The sequence below is a fragment of the Petromyzon marinus genome, chromosome 6, assembly GCF_048934315.1.
Source record: "Petromyzon marinus isolate PM22_M1 ecotype Great Lakes invasive population chromosome 6, UKy_Petmar_22M1.pri1.0, whole genome shotgun sequence".
In the NCBI taxonomy this organism is placed as follows: domain Eukaryota; kingdom Metazoa; phylum Chordata; class Hyperoartia; order Petromyzontiformes; family Petromyzontidae; genus Petromyzon; species Petromyzon marinus.
Window position 1 is genome coordinate 11,625,606 of NC_133672.1, and position 20,389 is coordinate 11,645,994.

General features: G+C 41.5%; 1 protein-coding gene across 5 annotated transcripts in view; it reads right to left on the reverse strand.

Moving 5' to 3' along the window:
• Window positions 1–20,389, reverse strand: part of LOC116939507 (synapse differentiation-inducing gene protein 1-like) — a 32,320-nt gene that overhangs the window by 5,527 nt on the left and 6,404 nt on the right. For 3 of the 5 annotated variants that reach the window (XM_032947960.2, XM_032947959.2, XM_032947961.2), the window contains exons 2-3: window positions 17,843–18,583; window positions 15,105–15,242 (exon numbers count right to left, since the gene is read on the reverse strand). In XM_032947960.2, the coding sequence (XP_032803851.2) occupies window positions 15,105–15,242; window positions 17,843–18,466 (762 nt within the window). In that variant the 5' untranslated portion in view covers window positions 18,467–18,583. Of the gene's footprint in view, window positions 1–4; window positions 3,390–15,104; window positions 15,243–17,842; window positions 18,584–20,389 lie in introns of those variants that run through there. The other 2 variants (XM_032947963.2, XM_032947962.2) reach the window with 2 other exon arrangements.

The window sequence follows — 20,389 nt, forward strand, 5'->3', positions numbered from 1 at the left end:
TCGTTTGCGGAAAGGGAGGGGCGGGGGGGGTTAGACGGGAGGGTCGATAGAGCGGCGGATAAAGGGTCAACAATGGTCGGTTGGCATAATGGCACGGTCTGGCACGACGTTCGCTCCTTTGCTGACCTTCCCCCGATGTCTCAGGCTGCTTCGCCTTGTCAAACAGGAGAGGGCACGAGGAGAGGGTTAACAAGGAAGGACTTTGTACGTGGCACGTGTGCATTTTCATCATGTCTCGATTGCCTCTCGTGGGGTTTAATGTAACCGGGAATGTAGATGTCGTCAGAGCTATAATAATAACAATGCAAACAAGCCATGGGCCACATAGCTTCGTAAGGCCCGAAATATATTTTTGAAGGTGATGTACATGTAATTTGTCGAATCTCAGACATAGCAATTGCATGGCTAAATCCCTTACAAAGGAATCTTTAATAGTTGCTCTTCATAGGCCATACAAGAGCAAGAGGAGGCAGACAAAAATAAGCGCACTCACATGCCAAAATGTGGTAGCAGTTTGTCATCTGAGAAGACAACTGGGATGGCTTGTCATTCACCCAGCCAGGGAGATCGCAAGCACCGGGAATCTGGGTGACTGTGTTAAAATCAAAAGGGCACTCTGCCATGTGACAATGAATCGTTGGTTGGCTTGTGTCAGTGAATTGTACAGCAAGGAGTGATTTGTTTTGACAAGAAGCAGTAAATGGCACCAATTTTTTTGTTCTGCTGTGCAAGAATCCCAGACATATGGACTGGCTCTGCATTGTGGATCTGTTGGCTATTTGGAGTACACTTCTTGATTGATATGTCTTTTAGAATGTTGCACAATCCCGTCATTATCATCGTCGTCATCAGCCTTGCTCTAGTCATTGCTGGATGAAGGCTTCCCAAAGTTGCTGCCATTCCTCATGGCCCTGCAATGCCACAACGTATCTCTCTTCTGCATATGAGCTGATCTCATTGCTCCATCCGCTATAGGGGTTGTTACCGCCTTCAGCTAACAGTCTTTTGTCAGTCTCACCCATCGACCGTAATCCCTTGACGATGTGTCCCATACAAACCCACTTCCTTTCCCAAACAGTCAATGTGATGTATCTTAACTTATCTTATTTTATATTTATAATGCGCCTTAGCTCAAGACGCTTTACATAGTTTAAACGCGGTAACAAAAATAGAGTGTCTTCTTGGTTCTTTCGGTAAAGTCACGTAGAATGGAAATAAAATAATAAAAATAAAACATAATAAAATAAATTCTCACGACGTTTCGGCCACAACACAAGTAGCCTTCTTCAGGTGAAGGAACAGAACTGTCGGGACGACAGCGCTTCAGTGAATGCTGCTAAGCTTGGCAGCGTCTTTTAAGCTGGGTAGGAGGAGCAGAGCACCTTGACAAAGGAGTTTACATATCAACAGGAGAATTTAGCATTGAAATAGCTGTATTAAAGTGTTGGATCAGCAGGGTGTTAAAGTCAGAAATTTGCATGTAACTGGGAGATTAGCATGATGTTAATGTGAGGGATTAGCATGTAACTGGTCACGGAAATAGCTATGCTAAAGTCAGAGTTTACATATCAACAGAGGAATTTGGTATATTGACGCTAAAGGAGTGAACTACCCAACTATCATACAATAAACCGATGTGAAAAAAACTAAGTATAAACTACATCAATATAAAAAATATACTCAATATATTCTTCAATAAGTTGAGCTATTAACATAAAGTAACTGGGTATACACTACACTACATAATAAATACCATATAGTAAACTGATAAAAAAACTAAAATATAAACTACATCAATGTTATCAATAAACTCAATATACTCAACAATCAGCTGAGCTACTAACAATAAGTCGCTATACATTACAATTCCATGTCGAAAAAGAGCGCTTTAGATGGCAACGGCGTGCAAGGGCCGAAGAACGAGTGGCCAGACCAGAGGGAATGCAGGGGACACGAAAGAGCAGGGGAGGGATGGGAAGGAGTGGAGTGGTGAGTGGAGGGAAGAGAATGGGTAATGAAGAAGAGGTGAGCATTGAGAGAGGAACGGAAAGAGGTTAATGAGGGGGACTGTTTAATGTACAGGGGGAGTTTATTCCAGTGGAGGGGTACAAAGAGGGGTAATGGTTGAAACATTAGATTGGGCACAGGGAGAAGGAATATGTTCTCTAAAAGACGTGCGCCTCTCTCTGACTAAGTGTACTACCATGTACCACCTCTCCAAGCTTATTTGAGCCCTTTAAAAGTTATTGTTTATTTTTTTGTGTTAGTGGCTACGGTTCCAATCCTTGACATAGCAGGAAATATGCACTGTCACTTAGCAGACTTGAAACATATCAGTTTACTTTTTTCCTTTCTTAATTTTATATTTAAGTGTTAATCTCCTTTTGATTCAACAAACTGTTTAATCCCAAGTAATATTTGAAGCATGTATGTTATAAACACGTATAAGAGCATTTACAGACGAGTAAAATATAATTTGTTAGAGATGACATCTTACAGACGAAATTAATCCTCAAATTTAATAAAGCATCTGTCTCTGTTCTTCATAGTAACATGAATATTTTCAGCCCTTTCGTCAATACACTGCTGGATGAAGCCCTTTCCAATGCTGTGTCGGTCATGGGGGTTGGTTGACCATACTTCACCATGCTGGTTAGTGCGGGTTGGTTGACCATACTTCACCATGCTGGTTAGTGCGGGTTGGTTGACCATACTTCACCATGCTGGTTAGTGCGGGTTGGTTGACCATACTTCACCATGCTGGTTAGTGCGGGTTGGTTGACCATACTTCACCATGCTGGTTAGTGCGGGTTGGTTGACCATACTTCACCATGCTGGTTAGTGCGGGTTGGTTGACCATACTTCACCATGCTGGTTAGTGCAGGTTGGTTGACCATACTTCACCATGCTGGTTAGTGCGGGTTGGTTGACCATACTTCACCATGCTGGTTAGTGCGGGTTGGTTGACCATACTTCACCATGCTGGTTAGTGCGGGTTGGTTGACCATACTTCACCATGCTGGTTAGTGCGGGTTGGTTGACCATACTTCACCATGCTGGTTAGTGCGGGTTGGTTGACCATACTTCACCATGCTGGTTAGTGCGGGTTGGTTGACCATACTTCACCATGCTGGTTAGTGCGGGTTGGTTGACCATACTTCACCATGCTGGTTAGTGCGGGTTGGTTGACCATACTTCACCATGCTGGCTAGTGCGGGTTGGTTGACCATACTTCACCATGCTGGTTAGTGCGGGTTGGTTGACCATACTTCACCATGCTGGTTAGTGCGGGTTGGTTGACCATACTTCACCATGCTGGTTAGTGCGGGTTGGTTGACCATACTTCACCATGCTGGTTAGTGCGGGTTGGTTGACCATACTTCACCATGCTGGTTAGTGCGGGTTTTTGAAGGAAGGAGGGGGGGCACAACCAGTTGAGATATCATCAATTTTAGCAACGGCTGGGAATTGAACTCGGTTCGTTGTGTTCACAAGCACAGCGCCCTAACCACCGAGTTGCTACTCCACCCCAGTAAGAGTGGTCGACAAACAGTGTACAGCAATTTCTAAATTTGTGTGTTTTTTTTAAGTTAACGTGAAATATTTGGACTCGTTTGAAATAAATCGAAGTGTGAAATTTGTATCGGTTGGGTAGATGATAAGGCCGACATCTTGACTACAATCAGATATAAGATCTCATTTAAGTCAGCGTTCACTGACTGACTTTGGCGTTACAGTAAATCTACTACCTATAGCATGTTATCAAACTTACATTGTTGTTGACACTTGGCAATAGCTTCTGTTTGTGTATAATGTGTTTATTTGAGTTGTAGAGCGGTGGCACGGTGGTTAGCACACTCTTCTGTAAACCTAAGCAACCTCAGTTCGATTCCCAGCCACTGCTAACATCAGTGGTGAGTGATATCTAAATCAATCCTGGCATCCCCCCACCACCAACCCACACTGACCAGCATGGTGAAGTATAGTCAGTCAACCCTCATGACCGACATGGCATAAGAAGGCCTTCATCCGCAGTGGATCAACAAAGGTTGTAAATAATTTGTATGGAAATAATACAATATTTAATATAAATACTGTACTCTATGTATCATATTCTGCTCTATAATTTACAAGTAGCTCTAATTTCATTTGCAACTAGAACCAAAACACAATCATCATCTTGCTCATTACGGTTATAATGGGTGAACCAGTCAGATAGGCCTATTATTTTTAGCCACTATACCATGACTCTACAGCTATATCCCCCCACGTGTATCTGTGAATGCAAGCACGCTCGGCTCAACAAATGAGCCTGATGTCAGGAGCAAAACATGTCCAGAAGAAAAAGCCATGCCAGAGCAAGATTATGAAGCCAATTATAGTTGCATGCAACCCTTGGGGGAATAAATGTCGAATTTCCCCAAAAGGCAATGGCTTCAGAAAGCGTGGGTCGGATGAGCAAAACCACCGGCCTCCGCGTCGCGCCAAGGACACTTTGCTCGACGGTGCTCAGCTTCACAAGGTCGGGGTTGATTTGATCACTTTATTGAATTAACATCGTGCAGATAAGCCACGGCCAACACACACACTAAAAAAAAACTCTCAACACTTTTTCTTTTTTTAAATTATCTCCTTGCATGAATTATAAATACAAACCTCCACCCCCACCCAAATAACAAAAAAAAACTAACGTTGGCAGTCCACCACAGGGAACATCATGCATGAGAGGGTATACAGTAATAATTTTTGATAACAAAAAAAACACTTTAATCTGCGAGAATACTGCCAAAAGCTCTTGATATTTTAACGTTTCCAAACATTGTGTTTATTTCTTTCACCAATTCACTGTTGGATGAAGGCATTTCCATGCTGTGCAGTTCTTGGGGGTTATTTGACTATACTTCACCACGCTGGTCAGTGTGGATTGGCGAAAGCAGGCAGTACAGACGTTGGAGTATGTAGCACAGTACAATACTGGATTTGACTGCTCTAATTCTGTACTTTACATTCTATTGTATGCAGAATATGTGCTACGAACGGACATTGCTAGAAACGTCGCTGATTCCATTTTTTTTTATTTTAAGGTAATATGGCTGACGAGTGTGAATTATTTGTTAATAGTGCTTGTGCACCACTGCCAACGCAACATCACCAAATAATTTTGTAAACAAAATCTGGTTGTTATCGTAGTTCTGTGTATCTTGGCAGTTTAATCATTTGGGTACATTTGGTTGTAATGAATTGGACTTTAATTATAAAATTTTCCCACCGGCGCATATTTAACTCCCAGGCTTCTTCACACCACAATAATTCGAGCTTTTCATCAGCCCTGTCTCTGGAGTGTTTCTCCTGAGCATGAGCTACGTTGCTTTTTAGCACTTCAGCAATTACATTTAATTGTCTTAGCATGTCTTGCACAGCAGATAGAAGTTGCATAAAACATGTCCTGGTCTTCATAATAAAGGCTTTTGGGTTAGATCGTGTAAGTATAAATGTGCCGCAACCCTCCATCACCTGGCCAATCAGTAGAAAATGTGTCACGTTAACAAAACGCCAATTAGTTACTTCTTCAGCCCACCGGTGTGTTTGAAGAGTGAATCCACAACATTTAGAATTCGAGTACGACGTTTCGCTGGGAATTGCATCCAGCATCTTCGGGCAATTTGCCAGAATAGTGAAGCCATCCACCTGCTTCCGGCCTTAAATAGTGCAGGATGACGTCATCATTGAACCCCATCAGGTTACGAGATCAGATGCGGAGGAGGGGGGTATTGTAATATTATAATAGATTAATAATCGGTTCATTAGTATGTGATTCCTCTATAAGGAAATGTAATATGTATTGTGTATTACTTAATAATACGCTTCCAGGCTGAGCTAAGTCTGTCGCTATCAGAGCGGTTAAAATTATTGGTATTTCTCTCAATTTCGATGGATTCTCTCATTAGTCTTGGCCAGTCATAATTAGTTTTGCATAACACTTCAACGTTATCAAAATAAATTGAGTGTCCTTTTTGGCAAGCATGATCTGCCACTGCGACAGTTGTGTTTGAGATAAATTAATATTCCTTTGGTGTTCTTTTAGTCTTACGCTAATGTTACATCCCGTCTGTACAATTTAGCATTTACCGCATAAGCAATTCATCCGATATACACCTTCTGTTGATAACTTATGTAATTCATCTTTAGTATAAGACACTATATACTTAGTTCTTTCGGTAAAGTCACGTTGAAGGGAAACAATAAAATAATAAAATATATATAAAACAATAAAAATTCTCACGACGTTTCGACCATAACACAAACGGTCGAAACGTCGTGAGAATTTTTATTGTTTTATATATATTTTATTATTTTATTGTTTCCCTTCAACGTGACTTTACCGAAAGAGCTAAGAACATGAATTACTGCAGTCACGAAAGCTTTAAATCAAAAATTACAAGACACTAGTTTTTGAATTTTGTGTACCGCACCAAATCTTAATTTAATGTTTTTCTTTTGCAAAACATGGGCTAATTTGGCAGTTACTCCTGAGATATATGGTATTTTAATTGTTTTGATAACACTGTGTAACACATTTTTAGAAATTTTTGTTCCTGGGTAGTAAGTGTTATTTCCTAATTGCTTATGCCTCAAAAGTACGGAAAAAGGCTATCATTCCCCACAAACTTTGCTCTTGTGACCAGGACAGAGCTGAGTAAACTTGGAGTAACTTCTAGAACATTCTAGAACTTTCCAGTAATATAAATAGTAGTATAAATACAGGGACCTTAAGCCCACCAGTTAACTTTAGTTCTAGCCACCTAAGTGGACACATATCTGCATTTTTCTGAGATAGCATCAAGAGGCTGCAAGCATCCGGCAGACGCATTTTGCTTTGTCTGAGGCCAATTTATCAAGACAAGAGCGACAAAGTCCTCTGTGGAAGCATCTGCTAAGATGTGTGAGGCCTACAACAAGGCATATGTTGGCATGCCTGTCGGGGATCAAGACAAACCCTGGGCACCTCATTTCACCTGCGAGCAATGCAAAACAACTCTGGAAGATGGACAATTGTTGCTCGGAATTTTATGTTGGAAAAATTTTACAAAATTTTAAAATTGTACAAGTTTTAAATTTTTTAATGTTTTACAATCTTAAATGTTATTGAAAAAATATATACGAAAAATGTTGCGAGAATCTCTTACACATTAGTCATGGGTGAAATAAATGTATTTTTGTAGGATGGTACAGAGGGGAAAGAGAGCCATGAAGTTCGCTATCCCAAGAGTTTGGCGGGAATCCACTGACCACTCAAGCAACTGCTACTTCTGCATGAATGCACCTGCTATCACGTATCCAGACCTTCCTTCATCCATCGCCCCGGTGCCACACTGCCATGAGCTCCCCGTACCCACTCCTCCGGAGAGAGAGCAGCCGTCTTTAGAAGAGAGCAGCAAGTCAGAGAGCGAGGAAGACGTTGTAGATCCAGATGGCAATTTCAGAGGTGGAGCTGAGGAAAGAAACCCATACTACCCCAGCCAAAAATACCTCAACGACTTGATCAGAGATATTGGTCTCACCAAGTCCAATGCCGAGCTTTTGACATCTAGGCTCAAGCAGTGGAACTTGTTGGATGAAAGTGTGCAAGTCGCAGATCAGAGGAAGCGTCACCAACCTTTTTGCAGCTTCAGCACCCGTCAAGATGGGCTCTGCTTCTGCCACAATGTGACCAGTCTGTTCGAGGCAATCGGAATCGCTTGTAACCAGAATGAGTGGCGCCTCTGCATTGACAGCTCATCCAGGAGCCTCAAAGCCGTGCTGCTCCATAATGGTAACAATTACCCGTCACTCAGTGCACTTCAAAGAGGATTACAATAGCATCAAGACCTTGCTGGATGCATTGAAGTATGAGGAGTATGGCTGGGAGGTCATCGGAGACTTCAAAATGGTGGCATTCCTGATGGGTCTCCAAAGTGGTTTTACCAAGTTTCCCTGCTACCTTTGTCTTTGGAACAGCAGGGACACCAAGGCGCACTACCACAGGTAGGATTGACCACAGCGGACCGAGTTATCTGTGGGGAGGAACAATGTTAAGTGGGAGCCACTGGTGGACCCCCGGAAGGTGCTGATGCCACCACTGCACATCAAATTGGGCTTTATGAAACAATTTGTCAGAGCTGTAGATAAGGAGTCGGCAGCCTTCAAGTACCTTCAAGACTTCAACCCTAAGCTGTCTGAGGCAAAGGTCAAAGCCGGTGTCTTCATCGGACCACAGATAAAGAAGATCCTGGAGTGCAATGAATTCCACAAGAAGCTCACAGTAAGGAGAAAGTGGCTTGGAACAGCTTTGTCGCAGTGGTTCGTGGCTTCCTGGACAATCACAACGTCGAAAATTATGTGGAGCTGGTTGAGACTCTAGTGAAGAACTATGGCACAATGGGCTGTAGGATGTCCCTCAAAGTCCATATCCTTGATGCTCATCTTGATAAATTCAAGGAGAACATGGGAGCGTACTCGGAGGAGCAAGGTGAGCGCTTCCACCAGGATATACTGGACTTTGAACGCCGCTACCAAGGGGGCTGATTCGTGAAAGAGATTTACAGTATATTCGTAAATCTCGAAAAACTACTCACTTTTAAATCTTTTGTAGTCATTTTTGTATTACTTTAGTACAAATAAATGTTATTTTTGATTCATATGTTGTTTTTTCTGACTTTATGTGAACGAAAAGACACAAATTCGACCGTTTTGCCATTGAAAATAGGTAAATTTCAAAATATCACTGTCCTGGTCACAAAAGCAAAGTTTGTGGGGAATAATAGCCATTTTCTATACTTTTTAGGTATAAGCAATTAGGAAATAACACTTACTACCCAGGAACAAAAATTGTGTTATATAGTATAATCTAATCACTTTCAGCAGCTTTGTTATTTGGTCTTGGTTTCGCATTCAAGAAGACATGTTTACCAGAAGATATTCCAAAACTTGCTGACTATTGTCTAAATAACACTTATTTCTTATGGAGAGGTGATTTCTTTAAACAAAAGGAAGGAGCAGCAATGGGCTCTCCTTCATCTCCGCCTATAGCAAATCTGTACGTGAAAACTTTGAAACAAGAGCACTTGCCTCAAGTACATTAAAACCATCTTTTTGGCCACATGGTAAAGATACACTTAATTATTTTTTTTAATCATCTCAATGCACAAAACCCGGCCATCCAGTTCACCATGGAAATGGAGGTGAACAACACACTCCTCTTCCTGGATATTTTACTTGGACGCGGCCTAAATGGTAAACTAACACACAGAGAGCATCTACCGAAAGAGAACGCACACTGATGCCTATCTGAATGCAGATTCGCATCATCACCCAACACAGAAATACTCTCTCATCAAGACACTCATACATCGGGCAAAGACAGTGTCAGATGGTGAAAGTCTAAGGGGAGAGATTAAACATGTTAAAGAAGCACTACGCCTGAATGGCTACAATTATGCTCAAATTAACAGAGCATTGAATGCCAAACCAAGACCGAACAACAAAACTGCTAAAAGTGATCACATTATCAAAACAATTAAAATACCATATATCTCAGGAGTTACTGACAAATTAGCCCATGTTTTGCAAAAGCAAAAGCGTAAAGTAAGATTTGGTACAGTATACAAAATTCAAAAACTAGTGTCTTGTACTAAAGATGAATTACATAAGTTATCAACAGAAGGTGTATATCGGATTAATTACTTATGCGGTAAATGCTATATTGGACAGACGGGACGTAATATTAGCGTAAGATTAAAAGAACATCAAAGGAACATTCAATTCTCTCAAACACAACTGTCGGCAGTGCTTTCCAACAAGGACACTCATTTTATTTTGATAACAAAACTAATTATGACTGGCCAAGACTTAGAGAATCCATCGAAATGGAGAGAAATACCAATAATTTTTACCGCTCTGATAGCTACAGACTTAGCGCAGCCTGGAAGCGTATTATTAAGTAATACACAATACATATTACATTTCCTTATATAGGAATCACATACTAATGAACTGATTACTAATCTAATTACTAATCTATTATATAATTACAATACCCCCCACCTCTGCCTCTGATCTCGAAACCTGATGGGATCAATGATGACGTCGTCCTGCACTATTTAAGACCGGAAGCAGGTGGATGGCTTAATTATTTTGGCAAATCGCCCGAAGATGCTGGATGTAATTGTCAGCGAAACATCGGACTCAAATTCTAAATGTTGTGGAGCCACTCTTTAAACACACTGGTGGGCGGAAGAAGTAACTAATTGGCGTTTTGTTAACATGACACATTTTTTACTGATTGGCCGTGTCTAGTGGTGGAGGGTTGCGACAGATTTATACTTACACGATCTTACCCAAAAGCCTTTATTAAGAATAATACTGGTCGCGAAAGCCTACGTGTTAAATGTCCTGGTCTGACTATACACTCATAGCAGTGCAGGGAATTTCACCTCCTTCAGATGACCCAAGTGGCGAAGTCCGTTTTTTTATCGCATGGTAAGTAGTTGGATTCTACAACGTTTGAATGTGCAAAGGAACTGTTTACTTGCCTTGTTGAAATGGACTAAATGCCAATCAGGCTCAAAAGTAAACATATCAGCCACGTTGGATTTGAGGAATGGTATAATCCATCAGATGTGTAAATGTGAAAATTTAACAATTATTGCTTTTCTTAATATAAATTTGCGCAAGATGAAATGTTTAGATAAACACTCTTTGACTGTCAAGTCAATTATGGGAATAATTTAAAAAAGAAATCGCAAAATAATCACGTGTGTTTTCATATTTATGTTTTCATCTCTTGGTCTTTGTAATATTCACCTTTATTACAAAACAAATCGATTTAAAAATGCGCGTTAAAAAATATGCAAACGTGTGTACAATGTTTTTTTTTATAACACTCACTCTTTTAATTTAAATTAATCCATCAGTCAGTCATTGTTGTACCACTATCTTTTCAAATATCGTATCTGAACGAATGATCACGTGGTTGTGGTGTTTTAAAATCACATTCTCTTAAAAATACTTTTCATGTTTTTAAATGTCCCCCACACTGCAATGATCATCGCTGATCAATATTCTTCAGCACCGAAATATTCTGCCGTGTCCTGAAATGATCTTTGACAAAGCATCACATATTGCCAGTGTGCTCCTGCATTCAGTAATAATGAGAGGGACTACTTTGAGCTAGTACCACACGTACAAAGGAGACATTGGAAGGTACGAGAGGCCAATTTGGCGTGGAGACTAATAAACAACGAAAGTAAACACGACCCTTGCTTCTCTATCCACATCCGCAGCACCTATTGAGTGTGGCCATCGCAGCTGGCCTCCTGCAACAACCGCGCAGCCACGGGACAAAGCTCACAGAACATCGGTGCGTTTCGCACAGCTCACTTTGTGTTTTGATTCTCGAGCATCGTGGATTTGCAAAGATTATAGGTGAGACTTGCTGCTGTTTTGAAGTTTTCTTTTTATATATCTGGTAGCCACTGGTGGGGAAAGGTCACTTTATTTTTTATTCCCTGCTGTTTGTCATGTTCAAAAGCATGTATTCGATGAGAAAAGAGGGCATTGTAATCAAACCGAATCTGTTTCTTTCCCAGTTTAAAAGTGTATGTGCCGGTGTATATTCATATTTGTAGAAATGCTGAATTCATATCTCCATTGACTTAACAAATAAATTAATTATGCTAAAAATCCTCCGGCCACTGGAGGTTCAGTGGATTCTGTCGGTGCGTTTTCCCCGAAATGTACGCTCTGTGCATGAGCCTGCAAAGCAGGTATATGCATCAGAGCACATCGCTGCAGTTTTATTTTTCGCTGATGGTAACTAATACATATGGATGGTCGTGATTAGGTGACTGATGTAAATGACAACAATGTTCTGAATAAGCTGGAGAGCTGAAATTGGGCATCGAATATAGTTGAGTGAATCGAGTCTATGCTTAAGAGAGGACATTGATGGTGCAGCGGCCAAACATGCCGCGCTATGAACCGAGCAATTGGAGTTAAGTTCTCAGCCATGGCTAACATCAGTGGGGAGTGATTTCTGGATCAGTGCTGCTCCCGCATCCTGCACCAATCTTCACTGACCAGAGTGATAAAGTATGGTTAAACAATCTGCAATCAGCAGTGGATTGACAAAGGGCTGTAAATTCTGTTTATTTATGGTAATAACTAGAAAAATAAAATCTCAACCTTAAAATTTGGACCCTAAATTATTATGGCTTGGAGATTAATAGATTTTACTCATAGCGTAGGGTCTTTCGTGAAGTTCTCAATATCTTTAAATCTCACGGTGAATACATATAAAGCAGTCGATTATTAAAAATATGTGATCCCGAATCTCAGTGAACCTAGTAATTGACCTCGTGTGGAGTGTGACACTAAAGCCAGTAGAAAGTACGCAGAATCGTTTTTTGGTCAATCCTTACTCATGGCACTGCTGGTGGAAAGGTCTCCACCCGAGTGAGCTCTTGCAAGCCCCTCTTAAGTGGATAATTTAAAATTAGCCCAATAGATGTCATTTGTCCACCACACAACTCCATGCCTGTGGTCCGATCAATGATCCAGATAATCCGCATACCTGGGTGTTTTAAAAATATGAATTATTTGTGGAATGCACATTGAATGCATTCGTAATGTTCATGGCAATTTTACTGCATGCATGGTGAAGGAGAGCTCACGTGATCTTCGGGGCCCATGAACGGGATGTACAGAAGTGTGTACCGCTAAACCAATTTCCGTTACGTTGGGAATATATTTTTTGTTTAAATACGGTTTTTTAAATGTATCTATTGGAAAACTTGCCTGAGTATGTAAAATCAAAGTCATGTACAATAGTTTAAGGTAACATTGCAGTTAAAATGTAGGGCTGTATGTAATCCATGCATAAGTTAGCAGTTAAATACAGTATTTATCAAAATTACTCATGACTATAAGGTTATGTTGCATTTGACCCCCTGTGCATACATTCTACTCATGGTGCCAACACTGGCGGGTGAATTACTCAAGAGACTACAAAACCTCATCTGGAGCACTGCATCCGAGCCCTTAATTTCGAAGCTGTCACCTACACTAGGCTTGCTGTGCAACCACAATGAATAATACAATTATACACAGGGTCATTTTTTAACATCACTACGATCCTCCTAAATGCACATAACAGTCGGGGAATGGAAATCCCCATTGCTTGAGCAGGCCTGGTTTTTGATGGCCAATGGAAACCGCTTTGGAAGAGAAGAGAGACGAGAGATCCGTCTGAATGAAAGGACATCTATATTTTGAGTGGAAGTGCTTTTTTGTAATAATGCATCAGTTGGACACGTGGATCCTAAGCAACTCTAAAATGCGTCGTTGGCATTTGAATACAGGTGTCTCAGATGGATGTGAGGAATTTTATTGTGGCAAGGCATGCTTAACAAATTAAAAAGTCCAGCAGAGAACATTCTTGGTAATTGTTGTAGATATGATGATGAAAAAAAACTGTTGCACGGGGTAAGACGTGTGTGCAGAAAGGGGGAGAGCCGATTGCAGAGACAGCCATTGAAGGGGTCTCCTTGAGTCCAGTGGCCAATGGGAAGACCGAAGGCCAGATAGTGGGATACTGTTTGGGCAGATGTTGGAGGTTGTGCGTCTACTGTGCGGCAGTAACGGGATCTGGCAGAGGGTAGAGAGTGTTGATGAAGTGTGGTCGCATCAACACATCAACACCTTTTGGCCATATGGTGACATCTTGATCCTTAAATGGAGATCAGCGATGTAAATGTAAGGCCTCTCTGGAGCTTCGGTTTACATGCATTTTTAAAGACTCACTTTTTCAACGTTAAAGAAATCTTTCGTCTGAGGTTGATTGCAGTCATATTCTTAATTCCTTTCCTACTATTTCGTTTTCTCGTCTTCTTTTCTGTTTTTATTTTCTCTGCCCTCTTCCCTGCTACATAATTGTATGTTTTTATTTATGCGAACAACATTTTTCATGCAATTTAAAAACGTGAAAGCAAAAAAAAACGTGTTTTTACCGACATGTTATTTTTGCCACCGAATGTGCTCTTCGTGAGAAGCTGGATGCAGAAAAAGCCACAACCATTAGTGGGGTGGCGGGAGGGCGGTGGTAGAGATGCCAGTTCAGATGTGGTTATATCTGTAGTAGTGTGCTTGTAACAGAAGTTTACATTTGCCTTCTCCCTACAAGTGTTATGTAAGAATGTGTTGCTTAAATCAGTGTTGTGCTTTAAAAAGGTGTGCTTCTATCCAGAAATAATATTAATTAAAACATTTTTTTTACATAATTGGTTTGTAATGTTTGACGTTGCTTACGTAATGGTGAGTTACATACATGATTCCCAGGACGAGGTTCCCGTCTTTTTTAAAGGAAACACCATTTTTATTTGGCTATCACGATGTAGACTTTAATCACTGATAATGAATAGTTTACTGTTAGGAAGGTTCCTCTCACATATTTATTAAGTGGATTTGATACCGCACATGACATCACAAATTGTATTTATGTCTCGTCACGTCGCACATTTAGAGGCGAGATTCGAGGTTGACACATGAATATTTGAGTCTTTTCTCAGATGCGAACGTGCTTCATGTGTGGACTGCTACGGCCAGGAACGTGGACACGTTAATGATCCGAACATGTTAATGATTCGAACATGTTAATGATTCGAACATGTTAATGATCCTAACATGTTAATGATCCTAACATGTTAATGATCCGAACAAAGATGATCACTGCATCGCGCACTTCAGATGTGCTTCTGCGGCCGTCTGGAACGCTCTTCCTTACGATTTTAGGAAGCCACTGGACCTGTGCACTTGTAAATCTGGATTGAAAACTCACTTCTTTTGAACTGATTATTGTGTTTAGTTTGTTGTCCTTCCCACCGCACCTCCAATAACCACAGTTGGCTACGAAAGATGTTCAACGAGAAATCCTTCAAATGTGAGAACATTTTTTAACGCACCTTTTCACATTCGCAAAACAAATAGCTGCACAACAATGGGGGACAAACAGTGAGGGTGAAAGCACATGAAAGGGCATTCGTTGGTCAGGCGGCACTGCCGAGACTCACCTGCTGCGAGAGGCAGAAGGCAGCAATTCCAAGAGGCCAAAAGCAGCAGAGCATGGAGAACACGCTGAGGCCCAGGTGGTCTCGAGGTGGTAACGACAAAAAGGTGTCCTCGCTCTCCGTATCGCTTGAGTAATCGCTCTGGGCAGAGAAAACGGAGCAAACGGCGAGGCCAGTCACCTTACGAATGAAGCGTTTTCCCTGCACAGTGCTATTTGATCCAGGGGCATAAACAGGTGGAGTAAACTCCTTTGCCACTTTGTGTGTTGCAAAGGGGAGTTATGCACTGCAGTAAAAAAAAAACACGTGGATTGAAAAGAAAAGATCATGATTTGGCTCACAGATGTATTCTCGGGTTGTACCGTGGGGTGGCTCGGCACGAGAACGCCGTGCCGGACAAGACACGTGGCACAACATGAATACGCGTCGGAGAGCCATGCAGCACAACCAGGAAAACGTGCGTAGCAGACAGTGGTTTCTTTTATATTTTAACCTCGCAGATAACCGCTCGAGGTATCATTTTAAATAGCATTAAGTACTGCGTGATATGGTAGACTGTGCACTTGGCTGGATTTGGTTTTTAGCACGGGCAACATTTTTAAAAGGTGGTTGATGCATCGGATGCCATGGGAAAAAATACTTTTCTTGCCGATGTCATCGCAATAATGACACGTTTTAGCCTGTCATTACCTCCCAGATCTATTATCGTAAAGCTCATTAACATATTGTTCCATGATATTTAAATGCACAAATTACAATGTACTTTGAAACTAAAATTTTAATTGCCTTTGTTTGAAGTGGAAGACATGGAACCAAGACTTCAGTTCAACCTGGTCTGTCTGGTTTTGGTCATTAAAATATATATTTTCCACACCCAGCACACCATATCCAGTGTACCTCTCGCTATGGCTGTGGCTACTAATTGCATGCCTACTGCAGTTCACCAACGATATGGAAATATTCAGCGAGAAATTAAGCACTGTGTACAACCATGGGTTTGAGACAGACGCTGTACAATTGAAAGTGATTCTTTAAAGCTCTGCACAAAATTATATTTTTTAAAGTGGAAATAAAAATGATACATGGAAAAATGCTTATTTATCTTGTTACAATGTGAATAGCAAATTAGTTGGACACCATTCACGATGCTGCAATATATCTTCAGATATTTCACACCCCTTACAAAAATGTTGCATTCCATAGTAAATTTCCTGCATGAGCAGCATTGAAAGTGGGCTAATACAGCAGCACATGCAATTAAGCATTTTACCCAATTTTGGGGGGATTTAGTCATCACTTCATTATTGTCAACAATGTCTTCAAAATGCCAGAACCGGGCCTCAAGGTCACTCTGTTCAGTAAGGCACATGGGATATAAAGGGCTTGGGGGCCGAGTGCATTTGGGATAAACAAGATAAAGATGAAGGCGCAGCCCTGCAATTGCCTGCTCGTGCCATGGCTGGCAAAACGCCCTCCGCTGGAGGTGGCTCGAGAGGCCCTGTGGGAGGGTATTTGGTCTACTCTTCCACGTTGGCCAGACTTGGGGTTGCATACACGCTTGACTTAATTTATTTCTATTTAGTGAGCACTTTGTGCAGGCATTCACGGCTTCATTCTTTGTCCATCGTTGTGTGCAAAATGCCAGATATGCTGAGCCTCAAGGTCACTCTGTTTAGCAAACACAGGGAGGAATATGGGTATTGGGACCAAGTGCACAGGGATATTTTGCTTTAAATAGATTTCAGTAGTTAAAAGGTGTGACTTTCAGCAGCAATATACCGAGCTAAATCCCACTAAATAATATTGTTATCCAATTATACTCCCAATTAGTATCCCTTGGATGTATGCATGGATTAACCACATGCAGGCACTCTAAAATGTATATTGCCCGATTGATTTTGAAACGTTACAGAGAATGAAAGATCGTGTTTTGTGAAATAGTACAAATTGTGCTTCATGTGTTTAAAAATCTATTTCATCTCATTTTCTAAGCATGTTACATAGTCCAATGAGCAAGCTTCATAAAAGGGATGGTGTGATGGCCATTAGCGAATTGTTGCTTTGATCCTTCCTCAGTGAAAAAATATAACGGTTGCCATTCATATTAGCACAGAAATAGCTGCAGAAGTTACAAAAAAGGATATAATAAATGTATAATTTAATCATTGTCATGTTAATGTGGGTCACCAATTTGTTCTCTTGGAGCTACATCCATGTAGGAGACAAAAAGACGTTTCATTCATTGGCATTTTCATTTGTAGAATCTATGAGCATTGGGGTTGGTACCAGTGTGGTGTAAATCAGATATTAACACGGTTTTCGTAGCAATCTGAAATAAATATATTGTTCTGTAATGTAATATCCCATGTCCTCATGAGTGCAGAATCAAAATTCAATGCTTGTTACATACAAAAAAAAGTATTTTAGTGCGTGTAACATCCTCCGCAGTGTCATGATAATTTGTGTTTTTTATGCACGACATCTAATGACACTTGAAGAGCCTACCATGCTCTTTCGCTCACACACAAACAAAGCTGTGGGTATGTCGCCGATTTTTTTTTTACTTTTAAGCAGTTTTACTCATCAATGTATTGCCATATTTTTTGTTTGTTATTTGTGCTTATTCCCCACTGCCAACAGGGTGTCACTAAATAATTTGGGTACAATTGTTCGAAACAAACAAGCCAAAATAAAATTCCATCCCCTTTTGCCCGTGTGCAATCACGACCCCAGCCACACACCTGCAGGTCTTGGTAGTCGCCCTCCTCGTCCACCTCGTAGGACACGGTGTGGATGTGCCGAGGCTCTCCGGCCGAGCCGGTGGCTGCCCTCGTGGGGGAGCCCATCCTGCCGCCGCCGCCGCTGCCGCCGCAGCTGCTGCTGTCGCTGTCACTAGCACTCCCGCTCAGGCTGTCCCTGCCGCCGGCCACCACCACCACCGCCGCCGCCGCCGCCGCCTCGGTGAAGGTGGTCTCGCAGTGCAGGCTCTCCGTCGGGGGCTCACCGTACTGCGAGCAGCCGCCGTCCTCGTTCGCGTCGACGGCGGCGGCGGGGGCGGCGGCGCCGCTGCTGCTGGGCGGCAGGCGGGCCACGTGCGATGACTCCGAGCTGAGGTGTCGTCGCCGCTTCTCACCGCCGCTGCCGTGCTGCAGCTGCTGCTGCGTCAGGAGTGCACCGGGGTCCAGCAGCTGCTGGTACACGCAGGTGGAGTTGTCGTTGTCGTCGGTGCCGCAAGAGTTCAGGTAGATTGAGATGAGTCCGTTCGAGTGTCGGGGCCGCTCGTTGTACGCGAAGCCGTTTTTCTTGTAGAAGTCGAACCCGTTGACCGGAAGAAGTGGGTTCTGCAGCTCAGCCAGGCTCTCCATTGTTGGTAAAGGGGTTTTCTCCCCTATTTTGTTAAACGTGCCGTCAAGTTGCGTTGTGCTTTAACGGCTGAAACTGCGCAAGGTTCTTAAATCAATCTTGTTGCAGCAGCTGTTCTTCTTCAAGAAAGAAAATATTGGAAAGGCGACAAAGCTGCAGTGTTAGAGGTAGCGTCAGCGCAAAAAGCTTTGTTGTGCAGCTGATATGTATGACCAGATATGGCTATCTCAGACTAAAAATTACCACAACTGAAAAGAGTGACTGATATCATGTTCTGAAAAGACTATAAAGCTGCAAGTCAGTCAAAATATATACTAGAGTTTATGCATATAACTAGGATAATTCAAAAACTATTTTTTTTATTTTGGTCCCCAATATTATGACCTGTGGCTAATTGGTTTCTATAATGTGACTGGGTCAGTCTCAAGTGCTAAATTGCTTTAAGTCTCATGTAAGCCACTTAACATGTATGATCCGGATCAGTGAACCAAGTAATTTGCCTCCTGTGGAGTGTGACGCTAAATCCAACAAGCGGGCAAAGTCTGGTTCCTAGTAATATCATATACAGCATCTATGGGGACCTTTGCGTTTTAGAACCAAAATTAATTGCACATTAAACATCAACAAAATACATCAAAGAAATACTATTATCATTTTGAGAACACATAAACACTTGTAATACTATTAAGCACAAATTACATGCATTGCAGCTGTCTATGTCTGATAATTCCATTCTCAATTATTGTACTCAAATACTCTTCACATCAGGATTACATTAGAGTAGTCGCTGCTAGAACTTCTAATAAAGTGTATTGGCAAAGATCAACCATCCAGAAACGTTCCAGCCTGCATTATTTTACAATCACTATGCAATTACTGCACAGCTCCTTAAAGCATACTCTTTGGGCATTTATTAATAATATTACAAGTCGGTGCACTTGGTCGATCGGCAGGTTGTGTGTGATGGAAAAAAGTGTGGGCACTCCAACTTATTTCAACACATCTGGCGAGCGTGAAAGAGTAGGCGTAATTATCCACTTAGAGGGGCTTGCTAGAGCTCCTTCGGGTGGGAGAACTTTCCACCAACTGTGCCATGATTAAGGCTTTTCAAGGATGTACCTTTACCAATGAGCAGAATCCAGTTCTCCGTACTTTCTACTGGCATTAGTGTCACACTCCACACGAGGTCAATTATTAGGCTCTGATATTCGGGATCACATATTTTTTCATCATTGACTGCTTTATATGCATTTACCGTGATATTTAAAGATATTGAGAACTTCACGCAAGACCCTGCCCTATGAGTAAAATCTATGAATCTCAAGGCAATCATTATTTAGGGCACAAATTATAAAATTGAGATTTCATTTTGCTCGGTTCATAGCACGGTGTGTTTAGCAGCTGTGCCATCAATGTCCTCTCTTAGGCATAGACTCGATTCACTCGACTATATTTGACACCCAATTTCAGCCCTCCAGCTCCTCCAGAACATTGTTATCATTTTCATCAGTCACCTACTCACGACCATCCATATATATTAGTTACCATCAGCGAAAAATAAAACTGCAGCAATGTGCTCTGATGCATATACCAGCTTACCAGGCTCATGCACAGAGCGTACATTTCGGTAAAACGCACCGACATAATCCACTGAACCTGCAGTGGCTGGAGGATTTTAGCATCAATTACTTCTTTGTCAAGTCAATGGAGATATGAATTCAGCATTTCTACAAATATAAATATGTACTGGCACATACACGTTTAAACTGGGAAAGAAACAGATTTTTTATATATATAATGCCCTCTTTTATCATCGAATACATGCTTTTGAACATGACAAACAGCAGGGGATAAAAATAAAGGGACCTTTTGCCACCAGTGGCTACCAGATATATAAATAGAATCCTTCAAACCAGCAGCAACAC